The 25,615-nt window shown below is 45.2% G+C and overlaps 3 protein-coding genes across 14 annotated transcripts in view; 1 reads left to right on the top strand and 2 right to left on the bottom strand.

Annotated features, from left to right (window-relative positions):
* The window catches only part of ARHGAP1 (Rho GTPase activating protein 1), a 182,821-nt gene extending 180,201 nt beyond the window's left edge, over positions 1–2,620 (bottom strand). For 3 of the 7 annotated variants that reach the window (XM_054276377.1, XM_054276386.1, XM_054276379.1), the window contains exons 1-2: positions 2,561–2,620; positions 5–1,812 (exon numbers count right to left, since the gene is read on the bottom strand). The gene's annotated coding sequence lies outside the window, so the exon portion shown is untranslated. The remainder of the gene's footprint in view (positions 1–4; positions 1,813–2,560) is intronic. The other 4 variants (XM_054276380.1, XM_054276383.1, XM_054276378.1 and 1 more) reach the window with 3 other exon arrangements.
* Positions 2,621–8,363: 5,743 nt separating this feature from the next.
* On the top strand, positions 8,364–21,606 carry F2 (coagulation factor II, thrombin). The gene is made up of 14 exons (XM_054274964.1): positions 8,364–10,290; positions 11,191–11,354; positions 12,269–12,293; positions 12,494–12,544; positions 13,030–13,135; positions 13,218–13,348; positions 15,025–15,321; positions 15,653–15,766; positions 16,069–16,196; positions 16,681–16,844; positions 17,165–17,338; positions 17,446–17,624; positions 18,857–18,927; positions 19,669–21,606. Exons 1-14 carry the CDS (start codon positions 10,212–10,214, stop codon positions 19,810–19,812), a joined length of 1,827 nt encoding a protein of 608 aa, XP_054130939.1. The 5' UTR covers positions 8,364–10,211; the 3' UTR covers positions 19,813–21,606.
* A 95-nt stretch (positions 21,607–21,701) lies between these two features.
* Positions 21,702–25,615, bottom strand: part of CKAP5 (cytoskeleton associated protein 5) — a 53,401-nt gene continuing 49,487 nt past the window's right edge. For 5 of the 6 annotated variants that reach the window (XM_054274963.1, XM_054274957.1, XM_054274962.1 and 2 more), the window contains 2 exons: positions 24,542–24,696; positions 21,702–23,351 (listed from right to left, as the gene is read on the bottom strand). In XM_054274963.1, coding sequence (XP_054130938.1) covers positions 23,097–23,351; positions 24,542–24,696 — 410 coding nt within the window. In that variant the 3' untranslated portion in view covers positions 21,702–23,096. The remainder of the gene's footprint in view (positions 23,352–24,541; positions 24,697–25,615) is intronic. The other variant, XM_054274960.1, reaches the window with a different exon arrangement.

The raw sequence follows: 25,615 nt of genomic DNA, 5'->3' as shown, positions 1-25,615 counted from the left end.
ATACCTTCATGAAGTTTTCACAGCCAGCTCCATTCCTTGGCCGTAGGTTACTGCTCCATGGTGTTAATGGAAGCAGGATCCAGAGCAGAAGACCTCTTAGATTTCAGGTCCTTCTTGTGAACCATACTGTAGTACCCAGAGAGCCCCAGGAGATTTTGCAGATTTTTCTCCAGCCCTTTCCCAACATGCAAAAGGCAAAAGCACAGGATCTCACATCAGATAACCATACAGCAGTTTAGGACATGAAATCTTCTAAATGCTTGGGAACTAGGCTCTGAGAAGGAGAGAACTGGAGTTATCATGTAAAACACAAACTGAGGATCTTCATATAAGGATATACATTTCACTTTCCAATAGTGAAGCTGCATGAGATGCTTCCCTGTGTACTCAAAAATGATCCCTAAGGATCTGTCTTTAAACAGAAAGTCCATATGTATCATGGTGATATAGCTGTTAAAATGAGTAAAGTGTTTGTTAAATCATTTCATGTTTTTTAACAATAAAAGAGCATTTCAACAGATTTAACTCCATTTAAAAACTGCATCTGTTTTACATAAATGTCATGACAAGATGTAAGTGGTACACTCCATATAGCAAATAATTAGATAAGAAAAATTACATACCTAGATTTTGAAAAGCAAAAGTTGTAGCCAAAGATTTAAAACCTTAAGAATCACACATGGCAGCAGAAGCATCTACTTACTGCCAAGCTCTAAAGACCCAACTGTTACCTTTTTTTCCAAGTATTTAAGTATGTTTTCTGCAAATGCACTACACCTGAACACTTGCTGTGTAATAAAAGTTAACTTTCCTAGATAAGAGAGACATGTGATGGAGAACAGCACACTCCACTAAAGGAGAGAACTCAAACCATACAATATTCACAGAAATTCTGAACTGAAAATTCCTTATATAAGATCCAGAATTTACCCAAGGAAGACCATTCACATTATACCCAGGAAATCATGGTGGCTGCTGTTCATGAAAACTATTTTTTTCTGCAATTTCATTTCACTATTTTTCTATCACTTATTTCTAAGCTACACCTGCTTGGTAGTTTCCTTTTCCTATTTTTCTTTGAGATGTACTATTAGTTCAGAAGTGAATTACACTTCAAAATATGTCCATGCATATATTACCACACCCTGGAGCTCTACATACAATAAAGAATTACAGAAGCCAAGTGACCTCTTCTTCCATGCAAGATGAACAAGCAATGGTCAGATGCAACATAGTCGTGGTTCCAGGATTATTTTTATGATTCTTTTGCCATCCACAACTCCCAGTTTCAGCCTATTTGCACAGATGTCTCTTTTTCTATACACATCAATCAAGCCCCTGCACTTTGCTACAGTGTTAAAAACAAGCACGTCGAAAGAAAAGGGAGCAGTTACTCAGCAGCAGACCTTCAGGGTACTCACGTGCATGAATGAGGTCCAGAACCGAGACTCACCCTCAGAGCCCACCCCTTGTCTTCCCTCACATCAAGACTGATGATACCACCGAGAGCATCACTACCCTGGCACTAGCCTGAAAGAACGTAGAGGCCAAGAGCCAGACCTTGTCCTGGCTCACCATGACCAGTAAACTCAGGACAGACACACTATTGCTCAGGGAAGCCTTTGGTCCTTCATTATTCCAACAACTTTTTAATTGAGCAGCATTCCTTCCCCAGTCACCTCAATCCGTTTATTGAAGGCCACCTCCGTGCCCGCTGGAAATCCACTCTAGCGAGGAGTCAACTTCCCCTTTGTTCTCTGCAGGGTCTGAGGGCAAAAGTGCTGAACTCTCCAAGTGTCCTCTCCGGAGCTGCTGCACAAAGTACAGAAGCTGCTCTCAGTGCCGCGCAGGACCCACCCCGGACTCGTGTGAGAGAGGCAGCGACGCACACACAGCCCAGCGCGGGCTGCAGCCCTCCTCCTCCTCCTCATCACCCCCTCCACAATACATCTGTTCTCTCCCGTTCCCTTCGACTCATCTCCTGGGAGACCCCTGAGGGAACCTCAAGGTTGCTCACGAGACTCACGGACTTACTATTTACACTGTTAAAACAAAGGTCCCCTAGTACACGGCAATTGCCTGAAGGCAGGACAAGTACCAGCCCCTGCTGCTGGGCACCGGGATTAATGGCAGCCAGCCCCAGCGCCAGCCCCGCCGCAGCCGCCGAGGTCGGGAGCAGCCAGCAGCAGCCCCGGTGGCGCCGCTCCGGCGGTACCTGCACCGCCTGCCCCGGCCAGCGGTGACGAGGACACCGCGGGCGGCCGGCCCGGCTCTCCCCGCCCAGGTGCCCGCGGCGCTTCACCAGCCGCGCTCTTCCCGCCAGGCGCGCACCGCGGACGAACCGAGCCGCTCCCTCACACAGGGCGAGCCCGGCAACACCCGGGCGGAGCGCTCGGGGCTCCGGGCCCGGCCCCGGCCCGTTTAGCCTCAGCCTCAGCCCCAGCCGCCGGGTCGCTCCTCCGCCCCAGCAGCACCAGGACAGGCCGCCGGACCCCGCTGCTGCAGGCGGGGCCCGGCCGCCTTCCCCGGGCACCCCACGCCGCCCCGCCGGTGCCGGTACCTGCCGCCGCCACCGCCCGCCCGTCACCACCGCCAGCCGGAAGCGCGGCCTCGCCGCCGGGGGATCCCGCCCCGCCCCGCCCGCTGCCGGCCGCCGTCCGGGCGCGTCCGCCGCTCCCTCGCAGCGTTCCGCCGGCACGGAGCGCCCGAGGCCGAGGGGGCGGCTGCGGAGGCGCGGGGGGCCCGGGCCACCCCCGCAGGCAGAGCCCCTCGTAGGTGCGTGCCGAGGCCCAGAGTGGGTGGGATGAGCGGCCCGGCCTTCCCGAGCGTTGGGTGTGCGCCCCGGCATGTGTGCGCCCTGCAGCCCCTGCGGGACGGCCGTCCGGACCGTGCATCGCTGTTAGGAGTGCCAGTCCAAAAAGGAGCGTGTCGCCCTGTTTTATGCCAGTCATGACGATACGTCGTAGAAATACTTGTCGTGAAACAATAGGAATGCTGCACAGGTCCTGTCTTGTAGTGAGAAATCAGAGATTCGTCCCTCTTCCCCTGTTTAAAAGGGGAAAAGATCATAAAAGTAATGGTTCTCATGACAGAGCCCCAGGATTACTGCATAGCAGAGTATCCATCTCCAGCGTTCATCTTTCTCTTATCCAGCAGCAATCATGTCAACATAACAGCCAGCCTTAATTCACCCATCATGCCTTTGTGTTTGTGCAGGGGATCCCGAGGTCTCCAAGGTGGTAGCTGATAAAACCACAGTCCTCAATGACCCTGTGTTAGCAGGCTGTCCACCAAATATTTTCACAGGCTGCAAGAAGCTTCCAAACATGAGCCATAACAAGCCAGCGTGCTAGGGACTGAGAATCAGCATGTCGAGCCCATCTCAACCATTAAGACCAGTGGCAGGTGCAAAAAAGAATTGGATAAGGTTGTAGATCCCAGATCTGCAGCAGAGAAAAGTGGAAACGGGACAGCAGGCAGCAAGTCCTGGAGACCTGGATCTGTTGTCTCAAGCAGGGTTTGACTCAGTGCTCCCTTGGTTGGCAAGCCATGCAAGATGCATGCTCTGGCCAGCACACTCCAGAAGTGCCTGAAGGATTCTGGTGGCAGGACACTTGGGCAGGAACCTCAGAAGGCCAGTCCTACAGAAGGAGAGACTGCAGAGCTTTGTGAGAAGGAGAGCAAAGCTTCCAAAACCTTCAAACTGGCTTTCCTACAGCATGGGGGGAAGGGCTTACTGAAGGGCCCCGAGTGGCAGGAGGAGTATATACAGCTGGTGGAGGATTACTCTGGCAGTCCAAGCACACCCTAAAATTTCTGTCCCAAAAGGAGATGATCGAACACATGTGGTGCTTCAGCGAGTATGATAAAGCCATCATGTGGCTCTGCCACCCCAAGAAGCACCACTTTGTCCACCTTGACCACAAAGCCCCTCCTGTGCACAGAGTGTGGCAAGAGCTACAGTTCAGAAGGGAGCTTCAAGACCCACGGGTTGACTCACGGGTTGGGGCTGTGTGGCCATTCCAGTGCACCCAGTGTAACAAGGTTTGCTGCCCCAGAGGAGAGATGCAGGAGCACCAGGCCCTGCATACTGGCCAGCACCCCTTGTCCTGCCAGCAGTGTGGCAAGGCCTTTGCATGCTGGCTCTCTCTCTGCACGCACAGGGAGATCCATTTGGCTGCTGGGACTGGCCCAGCTGGTCCCAAGTGTGTGGCAGTGTGCCATATGTGGGTGTCACCTGGCCAACTCCAGCTCTTTGTGTACCCACATGTGCTTGCACTTGCACCTGCAGGCAGTGCAGCAAGTCCTACACCCTGGCCACTAAGCTGTGGTGCCATCCGAAATCCCACCTGGCTGGCAAGCCCTGCAAGTGCGAGCTCTGTGGCATGGGCTACGCCCTTCCCCAGAGCCTTGTGCACCATGTGCTCACCCACAAGGTGGTAAAAGGACTTTGAGGAACTCGCCACTACAGTGGCCTCACTTGCTGTGGGCCTACCTCAGGCAGCAAGGACGAAGCCACAGAGAAAGGGCCAGCAGGGGGGGCTTATAGCAGGGCTCACCCTGCTCATGGTGGAGGTGCTGAGGCCAGTGAGTGAGGCTGAAGTGCTGACCTCAGCCAGCAGTCACTGCATTGCTACTTACCAGTCTAAAAGCAGATCCCAGATCCTGGGGCACATGGGACAAAAGCTATGTGTCCACCAGCAAATGATATAATCAAAATCATCCTCTCCGAGCTTGAGGACAAAAGCATTATGGTGCAGGATGAGGCCTCACTGAGTGATGTGGCCATCATCCAGGAGGGGATGGGCTTCAGGAGACATGGCAAAAGTGGTAGAGGTCATGACTGATACCTGGCTGTCCCAACATGCCCTGGCTGGTCTTCTGTACTTATAAAAACAAGGTAAAAAACCAAAATAAAACCTAGCTCTCTCATCTTTCTGTTAGCAACAAGCAACAAGGCCCTGTGGTTCAGCATTAGCAGTCTTGGGGTTAACTGCCTGTATAAACTTGGGTCTTTGCACTAGCTGCTCATTGAAGCTATGAGCCTACACACGCCACATGCTGGGCCTGGCACAGGGAAGGCATTGGCTGTTGATGGGGAAAACTTCCTAGAGAAGACACAGCATTAATGAGCAGTGCTTCTGTTCTGCCTGTGTTACATTGTCAGTCAGTGACAGTGCACTGTGGGGAAGGCAGGAAAAGTCTCAAAGCAGTGACTTTGAACAGTGCCTTCCTTTCAAGTTTTTTAATTACTTGCTGCTATTCAAGCACTTTCCTGGGCTTTTACTCTTGGAGCTAAGCAACACTTCTGATCATTTGAAGTTCATGCTGGTGCCAGACATTACTGGTTAGCAGCTTTCCAAGTGTTTACAAGGTAGCTTGTAATATGAAGAGCATTTTACACAATTAGCAGAAGCAAAGTCCTGCCTTGGAGCTAGGGCTGGATGCTCCTTCTCCACTGTCACCTGGTTTGCTTGCTGTCAGTTTCTTTTGCTTATGGTGACTACACAGTCTATCTGAGTTCATGAAAAGGATAGTTTTGTGTCTCACTGTGCAATTTTCAGTGTCCCTAGCTGAAAGGCTCCTCACCTCTCCACATAAAAATTGACTAGTTCATCCCTGCTCAGAAGATTGTCCATTCCCTCTCCACGTTCATACTGCGTTCAATAATTTTTTCCCTTGTTTCTCTTCCACACATTCTTGCTTCTTCTCTTCTCCTTCTCTCCTAGCCCGGCACCAAAACATTAAAAGACAGCACTGCCACAACTACATCCAAATATCCCCTCTGCTCCATCTTCTTCAGTCCCTGTTTGCCAACTGAGGCATGCTGATGTAAATTAGTCCTGTTGCAGGAATGAAGAGCACAGCTATGTGAACTTGACCTCCTAGGAAGAGTTGACAATACCAGACCTAACAGGTCTTTCAGACTTGCCTGCTCTGCACTCTCTTTCCATGTTATAGGAACACCACTTTGATTTGCTGAATCCTCAGTTTTAGCTATTCTTGCTCTGTTTTATGCCTCTCAAACATCTGCAATTCCTCTATTTTTTTTTTTTTTATTTAGTCTTGCTTAGTGGTTTTAAATTCTCTGAGTTTCTTATGCCCACTGCACAAGGCACCAGGGAATCATAAGTAGCATAATTCCCTTTTGGGGTGCTATGAATGCAGTTATGTGACACTCCTAAAAGCCACTCTTTGTGGTTTAATTTTTTTTTCATTAACTTTTATGACATGTTTGCAGACAAGGTGCTGGAGTGAGATCCATGACACTTTGATGTGATGTAAAGATGGAGGATGAATTCGGTTGATAAACCTTTGGGTGTCCTAATTTTTAATTATTTTCTCTACAGGGGCATGTGAGCTAAGTATTCCCTGAGCTGCTTGAAGCACATGCATGTGAGTGGGCTTGTGTTTGAAGGTGCAGTGCTTCCTACTGTTCTCTCTTTGGTGCCTATCCAAACTCAAATATTGACACAGCTGCGGAATGTTCTCACTGGAGCTGGGCTCATGTGCTGTGTTTGAAGCGTGTGCCCTCTGTCACAGCAGAACTGGGAGAGAAGGGGGAGCAGTGGGGGGAAGGGGCAGGGAAAACCCAGACCCCTGTTGCCTAAATTGCTGACCTGCTTCTTTATTCCAAGGTAACAGGAGAGAAGCAGAAGGAGCAATTATGAATTAGGAGGTCTTCACAGAAACATTGTTCACCTGACTGTTGATCTGAGTAGGGGGAGCATGTCTGTGCCGTGCTGCACGTATCTCTTGGCTGCAAGATAAACCTAGCTGGCTAATTCTGAGAAGAGGAGGCGATTCAGCAGGAGGCGATTCCCATGGGCCCCTGGTGGTGATGCCACCACCATGTCTTTGTCTTAGAAACAGCATGTTGTCATGTGAACAACCTTTTTCTTGACAGCAAAATGATGCATAAAGTTGTTTACTCCTAGGAAATTCCTATAAAAGCCCTGAAGACCATGATGCTGGTGAACCTCAGCATGGATAGGATCTGTACAGGGTGTTGTGGCCTGACTGGATAGCTGTGCAGTGCTGTTTAGCTTGGTTTCTGCAGCATCTGAAGGAGTGTGGGATTATCTGATGCCATTCCCTTTCTGGTATTATGTCCAGTAAATGGTATTTTAATGACTACATTGTAGGCTCTGAGTGCCTTTTTTATTGGAATCCATAACAAGCCCTCATGCCAGTGCATTACATTTGGTGCAGTTGTCAGGATGCTGGTGAGAAGGGAAGAAGGATAGCAAGGAAAAGGATGTGTGCCTGCCTGGTGCCATATGCTGGCATGGGGAGCAGTTACACAGCATGCTGCCTTTCAGTGCCAGTGAGGGTTAAGTTTTGGGACAGCAGACACGTGGATTACCCAGCTGGCTGGAGATCTGCGCACCCATTACCAGTACAGGCTCAAGCAGCAAGCACACAGCTCTGCTGGGTAATGAAGTCCACCATGCTGGCAGGGCTTCACCAAAGCTTTGGGGTGCTGCTGCAACACTCCTGGGTGACAAGTGCCAAGATCTTTTGGATGATTGGGGTCCTTCCTGCTGGCAGGGTGACACCAGGTGTCAGGCATGCACACAAGTGTTACATTTAAACCTCACACCACAGTCAGGGTTCAATCCCTGGCCAACTTGTAAACTGGTTTAAACCTGACCAAGATGTTTGAATGAAAAGGAACAGGCTACAAGGGAAGGAGACCCCATCTGGCAGCCCTCTGCCTGTCAGGGACAGGGGAACCCCTGTGTGAAGGGATAAGGGTTTCATCTTTGTGATTGTATCTAAGGTGTTGCATTGATTAAACTGTATAACTCCCTTTAGGAAGAGATGGATAAATGCCTCAACTATTGAACGAGCAAACTATCCATCACAGGCCAAGGTCAAAAAAAATGGGCCAAGGCCAAACCCCCTATATTCTGCTCCTTGAAAGTTGAAAAAGTGTTACACAGGAAAAAAAAATTGCCAAAGGCTTTCTTTACTTAAAAAGATGAATCAACACATAGAAGGAAAGAGATCAAAACTCCTAACTGTGTTACAAACCGTCACTCTGGATGATAAAGGTATCTTAGCTCTCTTGTCCTAAGAAAGAAAATAGCATCAATCATCCATGGGTGAGTGAAGGCAGAGAGAAAATGAAATTATAAAAATTTGCTTGCAGGAATGGAAGAGTTAAATGTTGGAGGGGTGGAAGTCACACCCCTGGAGAGGTGACAGCTGATGCATGCTGTGCTGCTGCAGAGGCTAACCACGGGAATGGGAGAAACAGAGAGGAGCCCTAGAAGCACATTAAGGAATGAAAAAGGCCACAATGTGAGGAGTCAGCATCTTTAATTACTAACATTGTTGTGAGACACAAGAAAGGGCTGGAAAGTGTCCCAGGATGTAGTGAAAATCTCCGATTACAAAGCAACAAAATAAATGTAGGAACCAGAGCAGAAATAACATTTAAGGAAGATGGCATAGGTAGGTATTAGAAGATATTCATACCTATCTGATAACCAAGCTTAACTGCTGAATTGTAGTGTTACTTAAAGTTAGCCTTATATTCTGCATGATCCCATGGAAGGTGGTAAGACTTTTCCTTTAAAGGAAAGACAAGGAGAGGGTAAAAATCTATGCATAAGTATAACAACCTTGACTTAAGCTGCAGTGTAAATGCTGCCTGGTTATTATTAAGAAGAAACAGAGATGCAGAAATGAAAGTGATTGAGGAGATGGAAAACTGCTCCTCCTCCAGTTAGGAGTGGAGGTGGCTGTGTGGGACACAGCAGCTGCTCTGACCTCACCACTCTTGTTTGTGCTTTTCCCTGTCCCTGCCTGTGCTCTCTGCCTAAATGCTGCTTCCCCTGCTAAGTAAGATGGGTATTTCTAGGGTTGTGTCTAATCCCATACACACAGTCTCCACCCAGGTCATTTCCACCCAGGGAATGCCAGCCATTCCTAAAGGTGTCTCTCCAAAATCCGTAGCGAGGAGCAGAGATGTGTGTGGATGAGAACAGGAGATACTCCTATTATGTGGGGAAGGAAGCCTCTGCAACTGCTCTTTGTACCAGTGTCCAGAGTCATTCCTCAGCCACCCTAATGCTAATATTTGCACTCTTCTATGGAGATAAACATTACAGATGTATCAGTTGCACAGAGGCACAGCACAAAATATGCTCCCTGCTGGCAGGAGGCACTTTTGTTCCATGTGGCAATTCCTGAGACTACCCCCATGATGCCCTATTTTGCCACTTTTGCCAATAGTCTGCTTGCTGTAGCAATCATTAGAGCCTTCTCAGCTCTGGTAGACCACTTCTTGACTTAATAGCTGATGTCATGACATCCAGACCATTCCTCTCTCCCTGTTCCTGGAAGCCCTTGTTTTCCTGGCTGGTTTTGGGTGTGCTAGCTCTCTGCTTGTCAGAGTTTCTGTTTCCTTTTGGATGGACTTTAGCACGTTCCACTATGGGGGGAAGAAAAGGGGGAAACCCAGCCTTCATGCTGCTTCATCCTCCTCCATTCAGCTGGGAATTATAAGGTATTGGGAAGAATGCACTGCCAATGGCACTGCTAACTAACCTAACTGGGAGGAAAATTTAAATTCCAATTGGGCTGTCAAAGGCATCCTTTCTGCTCATTGTCATGGGCAAGGGAGAAGGAGGAGCACTGAAACTGTGTGTTGTGGTGCCAAAATAGCTGAGGCTGAGCTTGCTGATAACTGTGGGAAGGAAAGACAACTCAGCACTAGGGAGAATCAGGGGGGCTTGCAGATAAAAGGAGAAGGACTGGGAATGACTAAGGAGGTCTCAAAGTCTTCCTGCGTTTGAGTACAGCCTTTGAGAAGAGTCAGGCAGGTGGGGAGTCAGTGATGGTGCCATGGGCTGCACGGGAGCAAAGCCAGGGAAAAGGAGCAAGCTCTCTGGCTGGGATGGCTGTGAGCTGGCAGAGGTACCTCTCTCTGGCCCCAGTTCTCCCTGTGCCCTGGGACAAAGTTGTTCTCTTACTACTCATGCCATCTTCCTAGATATGAAATAGGAAGTTAAGTAAGGAAACAAAGATGCTCTGACAGGAGGGACAGATGCCAAGAGAGGAGGGATAAGAGTCCCACTGTCCCTGACACACCACGACCTGGAGTCCTGTTTCTTCATTCTGGTTCAATATTAACCCAGCAGGGCTGTGACTCTGCTTATTCTGCTTCCTTTGCAATTCCCCTGCAGCCAGGGCTGTACAGCATGGCGCAGACCAAAAGCAGCATACTGAGGGGCCTGCTCTTCTCCAGCCTTCTGCACCTCACCTTGAGCCATGCTGGAGGTAAGACTCAAGGGCAGAAGTCCCAGTAGATGACAGGAGGAAGATGGGAATAGTTCTTTCCAGGGGTAACACAGGTGGCAAGTTTTCTTCCTCAAGTCAGGAGGACAGGCTAAAAGCTTGAAGCTGGGAGCAAAAGGGTGCTGAGAATGGAGTGAACATGGGAGGACACAGCTGCATCTGTCAGCTGGTGACAGCAACTCAGTGCATTTTATGAGTCACTTGGGAAATGGCAGGAGGGGACTGTGGCTTTGTCCAGGATCAAGTCTAACATAACCATCGGGCTTTTGGGGATAGTTTCTCAGCTGACCTAGGTGACTTCAATTCTCCATTGCCTCCCCAGCTGTCTCTTATTGAAACTTTAGGTCATACAAAATATGCCACCTTCCTGCCCACTGCTCCTTTTATTAGAGCTTCTAACTGTCTTTTCTTAACATGAGGTTAAGTCCTCTTGGACCCACTACTGTGTAGGGGAAGAGATGTCTCCAGGTCTCAAATCAGGGGCTCTGAATATGAAATGAAACCAAGCTGTGCTTATCACAGTGGTCTGAGGCTTGCAAGACAGAAATACAGTGGCTGGGGACAGGGTCACCAGCGGGCTCAAAGCAAACAAGCCTCTATCTAACTGCAAATGAGCAAAGCAGCCTTGTTGAGGAAGAAGCGCTCTGTCGCTTCTGTTCCTTGTAAGTGATGGGAGCTGTGACGGGATGAATTCCAGAGAGGCTGCTCTGATCATCAAGTGTAGACCTGGCAGGGCTTCTCCTCTCTGTGTGGTGGGCTGGGGGAGGCTGGGCTGTGGGATCACCACATCAGCCGCATGCAGTTTTTGGAAACTGCAAGGGGAGACAAAGGTGCCCTCTGGCTGTGCGCAGCCCTTTGACTGGCAGTGTTCTGACCTGATAGTTTTCCTGGAAAAGGGGCAGGCGTTATCACTGCTCAAGCGCCACCGACGTGCCAACAAGGGATTTCTAGAAGAGATGCTTAAGGGAAACTTGGAGCGAGAGTGCTTGGAGGAGATTTGCAGTTATGAGGAGGCTTTCGAAGCCCTTGAATCCACCGATCAGACGGTACGTACCAGGAAACATCCCCCAGCCACCCTCTGCAGGGAGACACCAGCAGGCTGTCCACACAGCCAGGGGCCAGGGTTGTAATGCTCAATTCTGTGAACCAAAGATGAGGCTGATGAGTGCACACCCCATGGCAAGCTCAGGCTTCCTTAGGGAGCTTCCCTCCTTGAGACACTACACAGACTACACCTGAAAGCTCAGCTTCTTTTCTCTCCCTCTCTATGCTTAAAGTGACAAGGTGCCATTGGTCCTGAATAGCACCTTCCACTAGCCCAGCATGGTATCACACACATATGAGCTGCTATCCCAGACACTCACAGAAGCACTGGTACAGTAGTCAAAACACTGAGTGCAGGTTCCTCAGAGCTTCTATACACCCTGCCCATTTTTCTGGTTTCCAGACTCACTCACTCTGCCAAATTTGTGCTGCATCCTTTTGGGATTTGCTCCTAGCCCCAAGGCTGGTGTCTTGCAGAATTTCACACCCGAAAAAACAACAGATAAACAAGGAGGCTAAGCCAGCAAGACACTACCTCTTTGGAGTACTTCAAAAGCAATCAGCCTCAGGCTGCGTGGCAGAGATGAGAGCCAATACCTACATGTGATCTGTGGCCTTAGAAATTCCAGGTTCAGCTGCTTGCCCACTGCACTACTTGCTCTGCAGGTTGATGAAGTTTGTAAACATCTTTGGTCTCCTTAGAAACAACAGTATTGTCTTGATTCCTGAGTCTGATGTGTGGGAATGTGGTTTTTTATTGCATTTTTTGCTTTGACTCTGTAGTAATTGGTATAAACAGAGCTAGGTTAGTCTTGTATTTTGTTGTGATGGGATGTTCTCTTACTGGTTTGAATAGCAGTAGCCAAGAAAGGTTTGATGCTTTGTGTCTCTAATTTTTTTAAAATCTTTTTTACAGGATATATTTTGGTCAAAATACCAAGGTAAGTTGTTTTGATTCTTGCAGGTACTGTTACTCCTTAGGATGCACTGTCCCATCCTGGAAAGATGGCTCCCTCTTTTAAGAGCTCACTTTCCAGGGCTAAGCACTTGTGTTTTGTCCCTAGATGATAAACTGGTTCAAATGATGATGCTTATTTAGATTGCTTTCATATAATGTGTCTCTTTCTTCTTATTTTGCTAGTATGTCAGGGCCTGGGAAAGGCCAGGACAGTTCTGGATGCTTGTCTAGAAGGTATGAACTTCATGCTGACCTCAATCTCCTTGATACAGTGAGTGCCAGGAACTTGCTTCCTGCAGAGATTGTACAGAAAAAAAAATTAAACTGATGTTGGAGAAGCCATCTAATTTTAAAGAAAAATACTAGGGGAGGAATTTGAAATTATGTCTTACTCTTTATTTCCCCAGTAATCATTTCAACAAACAATCTGGTTTGTGCACTGAAATAGTATGGAGCGAATATCCTTGTCTGTGTGACACAGGTGTGAGCAGCCTCTCTGAGCCAAAGCAAAGCACAGAGCCCTCAGGGATAGCTCCCTCTGATGAAGCACAGAAAGCTTAGGCTGTGTGCTCCTCTCACAGGAAGAGGATGCCTCTGCTATTGAAGGCTCATGCACCCAGCAAAAGTTAAAGGGATATGTGAGATGGTACTTCTGACCTTGAAAAATGCAACATCCAATTCCTCTGACTGGCTTACACTGCGTGTTGGGATTTTGACAGGCAACTGCGCTCTTGGGTTGGGCCAGAACTATCGGGGAACAATTAGCCAAACCAAGTCTGGGATTGAATGTCAAGTGTGGACAAGCAAATATCCACATATTCCTAAGTAAGTTCATCTCCTGCATATCCCTTTAAGAGTTTTCTGCAGTGTCCTTCCTTTCTAGCCTAACCAGCTTTGTCTCTCCTAGATTTAATGCCACCATTTATCCCAACCTCATTGAGAACTACTGCAGGAACCCAGACAACAACTCAGAAGGCCCATGGTGCTATACCCGAGACCCAACGGTAGAACGGGAGGCGTGTCCCATCCCCGTGTGTGGTATGCCCCAGCACTCCAGAGAGCCCTTCACTCACAGCAAAACACTGCACTGACACTGATACTAAGGCAGTCAAGGAGAGGGTTAAGGAGGGGGAATGCTTACATGAACAGAGGTCAGCAGGAGTAGAGAATCTGCATCTTAAAGGGTAAAGGAGCTGAGGAAGAAAAGTCACTGAGTTGCCCATACATAATGAGCTGTTTTCTCTAGATTATGCTAATCTAGATCTAAATTAAAACCAGTGTCAGCAGTACCCTGGAATGTACTACAGTATTTTCTAGTCAGTCACCCCAAAATCCTGGCCCAGTTGTCTCGAATTAGAGACAGCCATGAGTCATAATGTTTTTTGGTCTGAATTCCTACCTTTAGGACAAAATAACTACAGTTTGTCCTTGACTGCCTGCCTTCCCATTCTCTCCTGTAGAGGTGTGCAGTTTAATACTCACAGTCTCATGTAAAGAGAAGATGCCTTTCTCTCATCATTGAACTGAACATGGAGGATCATCCCCCTACACGTACACATTCCCGTTTCTCCCTAGTACAGAGCCAACTCCCCTGGGCCTTGGCCTCTGTCTCAGAAGAACTGGTAAAGGAGAGAACCTTCTCATACAGCAGAAGTTTCTCTTTCATAAACAGAGACTAGAAGCAACAACTCATAAGAAAAAGTTAGAGGTCAGCAACCTTTTTGACATGGGGTTATTTTGAAATTTCAAAAGCCATTACCACTGCTCTGGTTTGCAGAATCTAACAAACTGAAAAGAAATACTGCTCTGCTTTGAGGCCAGGCATCAGGAGTGATGCCAGAGGTAGCACAGATGCCTCATGAGGCCATCAGGCATCTGTGCTACCTCTGTTCACCAGTTAATTTCTGACCTGCAGTATCTTACAGTTATACTTCCTGTGTGCATGGATGTAGCAGGATTAGAAAAGCCTTTGTGCACAGACCTTTTATAATCATGTTGACATGAGTCAAAAAAGAGAAGCAGCCTTACCAATAAAGGGGAACACTACTTGCCCAGTGGCTGTTGTGCCACCAGAGTGAATAGTGAAATGGGGTATCTCTTCACATGGGGACTCCCCCTGTGCAGAAGGAGAAGGCACCTTGAGGCCCAGCCAAAAGAGATTACAGGGTACCCACTCCTTCAGGAAATGCTGCTTAAAACTTGCAGTCATTACAACACTTGCAAGAAAAAGTGTGAGAAGTCTTGCAGGAAAATTTTTCACTTATCATTAGATTTAGAAACATTGGCAAAAGATAAATTTGCTATTTTAGTAGAATATCACAGTAAAAGGCTCCCCCAAATATGGCCTAGTTATGCATTTTAGAATAAGGTGTTGAAGGAGCTAATACAGCAGAATTATGATGCTTGAGACACCTACCCATCCCTTGAGCTGGTTCTCAAAGATGCCCCAGAAGGGAACACGATATTGTTCCTCATATCTTAGTGACAAAGAGAAATGTGAAGAATAGTGCCAGCCTCACTTCACATACTGCTGAACCATCTCTGACACTGCAATATTTTAGAGGGCCACCCCATGCATAGAAACACAGTGGGAGTTCCATAACATGGGAGACCCCATGGAACTCTAGGCTTTACTAAGGGGCTCTGGTACTATTTGCTAGTAGCACTTCTGAGTGCACAGCTGTGGCTTAAATCAGAGCCCTCTGTCTTTCCAGGTGAAGACAGAACAACAGTCCCACTCACTCCACGGGCCGCAGAACCTGCACCAATGGAGCCTTGTGAACCAGAGAAAGGCATGCTTTACACAGGGACTCTCTCAGTCACTGTGTCTGGAGCTAAGTGTCTACCATGGAACTCTGAGAAAGCCAAAGAGGTGCTCCATGGAAAACAAGTTGACCCAGAAGTGGAGCTCCAGGAGAATTACTGTCGGAATCCAGACAGAGATGATGAGGGTGTCTGGTGTGTCACAAATGAATCACCCTACTTTGACTACTGTGATCTGCACTACTGCGGTGAGAAATCTGCTTAGGTTTGGGTAGGCCCATATTTGAGGCAGTGGCAAAGAACAGGAGTAGAATGAAATGCTTGGCCTGGGAGGAATAGACAAGGATGTACGTGCCCATGCACACGGGAGTCTTGTTTGTCCATATGTCACGTGTACTAACCTGCCTTGTTCTCCCTGAAAACTCACACTGGTGGACAAGGCACATTAAAAAGAGCACTGTTTTAAAACATCATTCCTTCATCAGACCTACTGTGTGGGGAAAGGAACATTTACATTGCTGATAATTATGGCAACTACACTTAAACCTTTTGCGCCTTGTTTGTCTTTCCATCTCTCAGACAGCTCGCTAGAGGATGAGAACCAAGAGTCTGAGGGACTATCAGGACGTTCTACTCTTCCTAAAGAGTTCAAACCCTTCTTTGATGAAAAAACTTTTGGTTCAGGTGAAGCAGGTGAGCAAAAACTCTAGGTACAGCATGTCTGCAGAAGGGATAGCCCTTCTGCAAACATGCTGTATCTTAGCTTCTTCCCATTCACTGTTCCTCAGAAACATCAGCTAGCCAAAAGCTGTTAAAAGCAGGGGAAGATACTTAAATTTCTTGAAGAACTCTCAAAAGTCAATATCCAGTTCCAATCATGGAGCTAGTAAGCACTTCCTTTCTAGGATCTTCCAGCTTCGCATGCTGACTGCAGGCAACAGTTCTCCACTGTGATTCAGGTAGAGTAGCAAAGCCAAGATTGCTTGTTTTTTCAGATTGTGGCACTCGTCCTTTATTTGAGAAGAAAAAGATAACAGACAAAAGTGAGAGGGAGCTGTTGGATTCCTACACAGGAAGAATTGTTGGTGGGGATGATGCAGAAGTTGGCAGCTCCCCCTGGCAAGTATTGTCTTCACATAGTCTTTGGGAATTGTGCTTTCCTTCTCTTCAGCTCAAGCAGGTAGAAATAAAAGGGCTTTCCTATCTTAGGCAGCGTGCATAAATTATAGATTCTAATCAAAGCTCCTCCAAGTGGCTGGCAGAGCAGTACTAAAATAGCTGGAAAGAAACTCACCTCTTGAATCAAGTATGCAACCACTGGAGAAAGCAAGTGTGTTGGTGTGTTTCATCTTCATGTCTTCCTCTTTCCAGCTTTGCTGGAATGAAAAGGATGAGAAACTTCATCAGGTAAAAGAAATGGGGTAAATAAATGGCCTACTACAGAGGATATACATGCCCACGGAAGACTTGCCACAGAGCTACTCACTCCATTTTGTCAGAATAGAGCAATGCTGTTTCCTGTTCACTGCCAAATCTGCGCTTTCTGCAAGACACTAGGACCCATTTAGTCCTGCTAAGGACTTCCTTCCTCCTCATCTCTCAGGCAGGTGATGCTCTACAAAAAGTCTCCTCAGGAGCTGCTGTGTGGTGCCAGCCTCATCAGTGACAGCTGGATCCTGACTGCTGCTCATTGTCTTTTTTATCCACCCTGGGACAAGAACTTAAGTACAAGTGACATATTGGTGCGGATTGGCAAGCACGTAAGAGCAAAGTAAGAGTCTGAGTGAAGTGGAAGGAACTAGACTTCCTCTTGAAGTAATGAGATACTTTGGAGTTGGGCTGTCATTCAGTATCCACTGAAGTATTATAACTAATGTCACATGCCTCTCAATAAGAGGATCTAATGGGGCATTTGCTTCTCTTGCTGATCCTAAAGGATGAAGTGAAAGGGAGCACGGAAGCCTGGGAAATCTAAAAGCGTGCTCCTATGTCTCAGCATTGTCTCAGAGGGTACAAAGCTGAGAGTATCATAAACTCCAGAAGACTCTCAGCTGCTACTGTACAGTGAGTTTTCCTTCATAACTATTTCAGATATGAAAAGAATAAAGAGAAGATTGCTCTGCTGGATAAAATAATCATCCATCCCAAGTACAACTGGAAAGAGAACATGGACCGAGACATTGCACTCATGCACTTAAAGAGACCCATCAGCTTCAGTGACTACATCCATCCTGTCTGCCTGCCTACCAAAGAAGTCGTGCAGAGGTGAGAAGAGAGAGAAACATGACTTCTCAAGGCTATTGGCACTAAGAGTGCCAGGCAGAAGAAAGCTGTTACAGTACATTTAATTATACTTGTGCTTCCTTCCACAGGCTGATGCTGGCAGGTTACAAAGGGAGGGTAACTGGCTGGGGAAACTTGAAAGAAACGTGGGCCACTAGCCCCTCCAACTTGCCCACAGTTCTGCAACAAGTTAACGTGCCCATTGTAGATCAAAGTACCTGCAAGGCATCCACCAGAGTCAAAGTCACTGACAACATGTTCTGTGCAGGTAAGTAACACTGGAGTCACAGGCACAGCTTGCCACAGAAGTCAAGGGCTCTGAGCTCCTGGTGTGACTCATGCAGCTAGGTTATTTTCTGATAAAGTTGCAAATGCCCTCCACAAAGAATAACTTTCCCATGATAAAAAATTTCTCAGCTCTCAGAAAATGTGAAAGCTGGAGAACTTAAAGCTAAGAATAAAGTCTGCAACAACAACCTGTGTCAGGCATTAGTCTAATGGTACTATGTAGCAGCTGTGGGAGAAATAAGCACAAATAAAACTGTCTTTTCACTAGTACAGAGCAGTTCAGTGACTTCCTAAATTAAAGGCTGCACAACTATTATCCTATCTACTAGCTTGTCTCAATCTTTTGGAGCCCATTCATATTTAGGGCCACATATTTTGAAGGCTCCTGTCTTCCTAAATCTCTTCTAGCATCATACCCTTGAGTGAGAAGGGAAATGCACACAGAATTCAAGTTACTATGGATTTATGTACCAGTTTAATAGTTTCTGATATATTCTTCATTTGTGCAGAGTTCATCAGTTCCTACAAGCAAGCCTTGAGATTTTTGACTAAATTTGTGCTGCTTGCATCTAAATACATGGGACTGCTTTAGTTAGGATAGAAGCCAATTACACAGGTGGGCTGAAAATACAGAGCTCTTATGGATTCTCTTTCTAAACAACATTCTATGAAATAGCTGAGATGCAGACATACAGAAAAAATGGAGACACAGGTGATGGGAATGTGCAGAGATACTATCCAGTTTATCAGGAATGAATGAAATCCTCTTCCTCTTCATAGTGATACTTTAGGAAGACAGCTGGGGAGAGGAAAAGCAGAACTTAAGTGACAGGAAAGTAAAAGTGGGGATAACAGTGAACCTCTATAGTAAATAAAACAAGAAGGAAAACAGATTATTACAAATAAGTTTGTAAGACAAGAGAAGCACAGTAGCTTAAGCTACAGCTGTTGCACAGTGTCAGTGCAACTGACACTAACACCAGTTCTGATGAAAAAACAATGAGCAGAGGGTAGATTCAAGACTGCTGCAAAGACAGATGCAAAGTTAGAATTTTTACATGTAGGAAAAACAGAAGTCCAAATTAACAGTGTCAGCACTCTCATGGGTCCCAAAATATTTATGCCATTGATCCCAAAACCTTAAAGAAAACATGGCCAACACCACGGGCAACATTTGCCCTACAGTCAAATGTCCATTTTTCTTGCCTGTAGGTTACAGTCCTGATGCACTAAAGAGAGGAGATGCCTGTGAAGGGGACAGTGGAGGACCTTTTGTAATGAAGGTATGTTCAACAAGTTCAAGCTTATAAGACATATGAAGATAGGTTTGTTCTGTGCTGAAATTCAGTCTAAAAAAAGCAGCAGAGTTGAGCCACTGCTGAGTGGTTGAAGCAAACCCAAGTCATGCCTAAGGTGAGCAATGGAGACCAATCATGCAGTCATCTAGCTCCATTTCTATATTGAGCTCTCAGCATATTGGGAGATCACCTGCAGGATGCATGAGTGATGGCCAATTCTTAATTAGAGATTTAAGAGTAGAGGCAAAATTACTCCAACAAACTCTATTGGAGGTGCCAGTCTGAATCCCAAAGTAGCATCCATCATTAAACAGACTGGGGCACATCCAAGGTTTAGATCTGAGGGCAACCAAGCTGCTAAACAATCCAGAGCACAAGCCTTATGAGGTGTGGCTGAGGGAGCTGGGCTTGTTTAGTCTGGAAAAAAGAAAGCTCAGGGGAGACCTCCTGAAAGGAGGTTGTAGCTAGGTGGCACTCGGCCTCTTCTTCCTGTCAAACAAAGCACAAGAGAAAATGGCCTCAAGCTGAGCCAAGTAAGGTTAAAGTTGGACATCAGGAGGAATTTCTTCACTGAAAGAGTGCATTTAGTGCTGTGGTATAGTTAACACGGTGGTGTTTAGTCGAAGGCTGGACTTGATCTTGGAAGTCTTTTCGAACCTTAATGATTCAGTGATTCCATCAAGGTCTTTTGCTCCTCCTGCCAATGTCATTTTTTGTTTACTTTAGAACCCAGATAACAACCGTTGGTATCAAGTGGGAATAGTTTCATGGGGAGAAGGCTGTGACCGAGATGGCAAATATGGATTTTACACCCACGTATTCCGCCTGAAAAAGTGGATACGAAAAGTCATCGAAAATCAAGGGCGATAGATGAAGCATTTACCTTGCCTCGTCTCAGTTTTGCTACAATGCTCCTCTTTGAAACATAAGCATAGAAGATCCTGAAGTAAAACAAGTTATATCCTTACAACTTGAGAAAAGGAAGGTCTTATCCCTTGAAAATAAAAGCTCTGAAACCCATCTTCTTCCTTTTATTCATGCTGAGTTTAGATGCGGTTGTATGTAAGTCATGACAGTAGCCAGGAGTACCACAGCATTAGCTATACTGCTAATTACCTGTTGTGCTTCAAATTCCCCTCCCTTCCATCACCTACAATCAACAGGTTTTGGACCCCACATAATGGCCTTGTCAGTCACAGCAAGCAAGATTGTGCCTTCATGCACCATCCCTTTCCTCCCTTCAAGACAACTAATATTCTGTTCTAGTTTTTGATCCATGTACGTACCAGAGATAATCACCCTACAGTACCTGCAGCATTCCACAAGACACCAATGTCAAAAGTAAAGCAATTAGAAGCTGTTTTGATCAGACAGACATTGTTCACACTACAACAGCCGGCAATAAATACCAGCACCACTGTGTGCAATTCATCCTACAAAGGAATAGTGGCTTGAATATATTAAGCAGCACTTCCAGTAAGTTCCTACACAGCAGGTGGTGCTGGGTCCTCACTGTGTATTTTCCAATGCATAGCAAAATTCTGAAGGAAGCAATTCGTGTAGTCATTGTCAAAGCCTGCAGTGAAAACATCCTGCACTATAGCTGTTTGCTTATGTTACAAAGGGATCTCTCCAAAAACAAGCTTCAGTCTTTCATAAACTCCTCTTCAGTAGGAATTTGTGGACCACTGAGGACCCAGAAGTACAGCAGAGTAAACACAAATTCTTGACTTGCCAATTTTCTACTAAAACAATCATGACATTTTTTCCCAAATAAAGCACAGAAACCAACCTTTCAATGAAATCTGAAGAAAAAAACCTCAACATCTCAAGTTTCATGGCTGTTTAAAGTCATTGATAACCACATATATTGAACACTGAAAATATTTAGCCCTTCTAATGTTTAAATTTTAAGCCTCACCCCTTCACTACTATCAAATCTGTGATAAAAGAGGGGAACCAGGACCATACAGTTTCTGGAGAAAGTCACTGTTCATATTGACTTATTAGAAACAATACAGAAGAATCATTTTTAAAATTCAGTTTAATGTTATTTAAATATTGTCTGGGCTAAAGATTAGGCTTTATTAATTTATGTGCACAAGTTTTAGTTCAGAACTCCCAGGATATTGAGTCCAACCAAACACTACAAAGACACAGGGTAAAAACTCATTCATAAAAACAACTATATCTTCTGCTACTCAATTATTCCTGTATTTCACTTCTGAGTCAGCTTCAAATTTAAAATAGTTTATGCAGGTTTGCAGGCATTGCTGTTTTACATCCTGAGCTAATTAACAAATAGTTCTTCAGAATGTCTGCTGAATATGGTAAAGGAACATATGGATTAATTAAAATGTCACTAAGCTTCAGAGAGCAGCTAGTAATTGAGAGGTAGTGGCAGTAACTCTAGCCAACACAAACTACTCACAAACTGCCCTGGTTTAAGTGCACAAAACCACAGCACTTACCAATAAGGGCCAAACCTCCACTTGTAACAGAGCTCTGTTCCACAAGTGCACACCCATTTCAGGTTATGAGAGGAGACTATGACTACTAAATGGAGGCAGTGGAGCAATGAATGGCATCATATCAGTTAACACAGGACGGAGAACGCTCGTGATCACCTGCTATCACAGTGTGCAAACTCACCATAAGCACCAAGCAGCATTATGTCAACTGCAACCCCAGCCTAGGGGTCCTGTGAAAGGAAGATTTCAGACATTTGCAGAAGCTCTGGCACAGATCTGTAGTACAAGTACTAATTTAAAGTCACGTTTTTACTGTAATCAGGCAAGACAGTTTCAGCAATGGCTCTCAGGCAGAGACTGCTGGTCCACACAGCAAACAACAAAAGCAGCAGTTACATGGAAGAGATTAAAAGTCTAGCGTAGAAGTGTGCTATTTTAAGCCTGCCTGTCCAACCCTTCAATAACTCTGTTCTAGCTATGGAACAGATGTGCAATTTATGCTACACAACCAGTTTTCACATGGAAGTGCAGCAGTAAGGTGAAAATACATGACCTCCCTAGAAATGAAAGGGCGAGAAAGGATACGCAATGTGTCTGCCTTAAATCTTCATTATTTGGAGCTTCTGAAAACGGCTCTTCACTCATGAAAAAAAAAAAAAAGTGGCTACAATTTTGCAGACTAGTTCTATTAGGTATCTTAGTTAAAAAATGGTAACATCTGATGCTTAAGAGCAAAAAGAATGTAGTGAGTGAGGTTTACCTGCATGAGGAACACTGCTTAACCAGATGAGTTCAGGATAAATGAGTCCACTGACCATACATCACTGCTACTCTATTCCATATCATCAGCAGCAGGCTCCCTCAAAGAAAGCTCCCTCAGCTGGGACCACAATCTGAGTAAAGGCATCACAAGGACTAGATAATTCAAAATAAACATTTCAGCAAACTAAGTATTTTCAAGTTACAGAAACATTCCAAAACAAAAAATGCAACTATATAAAAAATGTACTACTGCTCATAGAAGAGTGCAAAGTCTCAGGACTGCACCCACAGACAGTGTATTTCCACTCATCTTCCCTACACTGTATCCAAATCCCAAGGTTCACGTCAGCTTAGTTCAGTTTCTAGATGCCCAGTCACTAACATTCAGAAATAGAGAGTGACCTCTAACCAGCAGCTGCTGCTGTTCCTATAGAGGCTGGTATAGTTAATGCAAACCTTTATTTACAAAAGACACTTAAATTAGTTACTTCATGCCATGTGTCCATACAGAATCAACAGTTCAAGGATTACATGGAGAAGAATTCACAAAATTAAAAGTGAAATCACTAAAGGTTTTCTAAGAGTCAAGAACTAGGAAAAGATTTTAAAGACAACTTTACAAATAAAAACCCCAAGTCATGAGAAACTAGTCTGAGCAAGAGGATGGTTGTTTACAGGTCTGTACACTAAAACTAATACACAGACAGCCTTCTATTGTCAAAGAGATGCTCATTGAGAAGCAGATTATGTACAAATACTTGTGCCACAATGACTCAACCCCCCCAAAATCCACTGTATTATACATAAACCAGTTTGTATACATTAGGCCTAAACGAGGCCATTTAACTATGAAGACTTCTAGTTTAGTAAACTAAAGCTGAAGCCAGCCCCAAGCAACAGCGATACCGTCTCTCTGCATCTCTATTTGCGACTGCTTTTTATTCTCTCCAATCTTTTTTTCAAGTCATCAATATTGGCTGCTGCAGAAGAGGGTGAAGCCAGGGTAGTTCCAATGCCAGAGGAATGAGTCTGATTGGAGTCCAGGTCCAGGTGTTGGTACTGCTCCCGGGACTCACGCAGCTGGGAGAGCTTACTGTGAAGCATATCTGTAGAGGATGCAACTGTAGGGAGTGTTGGTTTAGAGAGCAGAGACGTCAGAGGGGGTCTGTCTTCCTGCTGTGAGGGAGAAAAGGGAAGTGTTAAGACCTATAGTGGTAAAGGCCATATAAAATGTACAAATCATCATCAACGGCTTTTCATCTCTTCAAGCAATAAAAACAGAGGAAAGGGAAAGAGCACCACAACACAAGTGGATCTGGAGCAATAAAGTCAGCTCCTGTCAAAGTCAGAACCATGCAAAGCTAATTACTATGCTCAATCATCTGAGTGGTTAATGTTTAATTTTATGTCAACAGGGACACAAAGAAGCTAGTCTTACAAGATCAAAAAATTCCCTGCAGATTAGAGTTTTACTGAGATAGACTGCCAGAGTCTTGAACAGCCTAAATTCTAACACAAGAGAAAAATCCCTGCCTATGTGCAACATCAGCAGACAATGAATTTTCTGGAAGAATGAGAAGAGGAAACTGGCAAGACTGAACCTGTAAAAGACTTAAAGTGGCAATTCATTGTTCTTTTGCCAATATTTCCATCTGAGTTACTTACCTTGTTACTATGATCTAGGAAACATTTCCCCTCCCCAGAGCTCTAAGCTGATACTCAAATTTGTGTCAAAGGTTAAAACAGTGATGCATCTAGATGACTATTCCTAGAGCAAACATCACTTCTCACATGGCCGAATTCAAATTTCAGGAATTGGCACTAGATTCCTAACACACAGATCATTGAACTGTAAGAAATTTGGGTCCACAGATTTCCAGTACTAAACTCATTTATCATTCCTGCACCTTAGTATCCATACACCCAAAATATATAAAACTTCAAAGTTTTATCAGCTCTCATGGTAGTTTTAGAGCAGAAAGTCTAGAATTTCCACATCCTTAATCTCTGAGGCGTTAACTTTTAGAGAACAGTTATTGTTTGGACCTTTCTGAGACTCAACTTCCCATCAAGGAATGATAATAAGCTACAAGCCTGTAGAAACAGCCTGCACACATCATCAGCAATGCAGACAGAGCAGACTGAAATGCAAGCCTACTTGGCCAAGTAGTGAGATTAAAGCCATTTATACTAGGCATAGTGACATGCAGTGAGTAGCTAGGACATGCATTATAAATGAAAGATCATAAATTCTGATTGGAATCTGCCTTCTGGCATTTGAATTCTTATTAAAAAAAAAAAAAAGTAAGTGCATGCAAATCAAGTGCCTCTCCAGGGGATTTTACAAGTGTTGTCAGGTACAATACCTTTGCGTTGTCAAGGCCACAACGCTGCCTGAGGATTTTTAATCTTTCCAAGTAAACTGAAGGCCCCACTTCCTCCCCATTTGTGTTTCCTATAGATGAAGATACAGTGTGGGTAGACGCAGGAACACATGTTCCTTCCATCTGAGGAGAAATTCCTGGAAGATGAGGGGAAGGAGAGTTAAAAGATTTAAAACATCAGAAAAGCATAAACCTCTTGGTCAGTTCCTTGTGATGAGATGCAATGGATTAAGAATTAACCAACCTATCATTTGCTAGTTATTTGCATTTGCTAGTATAGATATATCTGGCCTTTCATTTCCTTGCAAAAGTGACAACTGAAAACCAAGAAAAGAAATGGAGAAATTTAAGGAATGGCTGCAGAGGTTTCAGCTCTAGAAGTGCTGAAACCAACAGCTGAAGAGAACAGTGCAGGGAGAGGAAGATGCTGCTGTGCATCAGCAGTGAACATGTTCAAGGGGAGAACTGAGCAATTGGCAAGGTGAGAAATACTTGGAGTTATCTGTCTTTTTCTAGTTTAGTCCTACTTTTGGGCTTACCACTGATTCTAACCCCTCTTTATCTCTCATTTGTGCAACTTGAAGCTTTTTATTCCAACACAGTCTCAAAGAGCAATTCCCGGAACGCACATAACAAGGTTTTTAAAGCTTCCCTACCAAGAGACTAGAAAAAGAATTTACATGATGAAAAAACCTTTTCCATTATTAAAAGAATTGCAAATTCTTTCTTAAGACTTATAATGGACAAGGATTTGTTCTCACTAATTTATGACAAGGGTGTTTAAAATAGATAAAAGGAGAAGAAAGGTTAAGCATTTATACCTTAATCTAAATAAAGCACTGTTGCAGTATGGAACAGCATGTTTTATTATATCAAAGTTAGGGAAGAAAAAAAAAAAAGACAACCATGGCACGTAAATTAGGTTTTGAAAACTGCTGAACTAGTATTTCTCAGTTGTACAGACTTTTACGATGCAAGGTAGAATTTTCTGTCCTACATAGGTGGACACATTTAGGAAATTCTAAAAGAACCTCATATAATCCATCTTCCTAAAGG

This window comes from Melozone crissalis, unplaced genomic scaffold (genome assembly GCF_028551555.1).
Source record: "Melozone crissalis strain CALT ecotype California unplaced genomic scaffold, PUWL_Pcris_2 ptg000018l_1, whole genome shotgun sequence".
In the NCBI taxonomy this organism is placed as follows: Eukaryota; Metazoa; Chordata; class Aves; order Passeriformes; family Passerellidae; genus Melozone; species Melozone crissalis.
This window is presented reverse-complemented; position numbering and strand designations above follow the sequence as displayed.

What these genes read in the sequence shown, in the direction of transcription:
- F2 (XM_054274964.1), top strand. Translation starts at nt 10,212, where the DNA reads ATGGCGCAGACCAAAAGCAGCATACTGAGGGGCCTGCTCTTCTCCAGC. An exon ending in CACCTTGAGCCATGCTGGAG is followed by an intron (nt 10,291 to 11,190) that starts GTAAGACTCAAG and finishes CTGACCTGATAG; the next exon opens with TTTTCCTGGAAAAGGGGCAG. An exon ending in AAATATCCACATATTCCTAA is followed by an intron (nt 13,136 to 13,217) that starts GTAAGTTCATCT and finishes TGTCTCTCCTAG; the next exon opens with ATTTAATGCCACCATTTATC.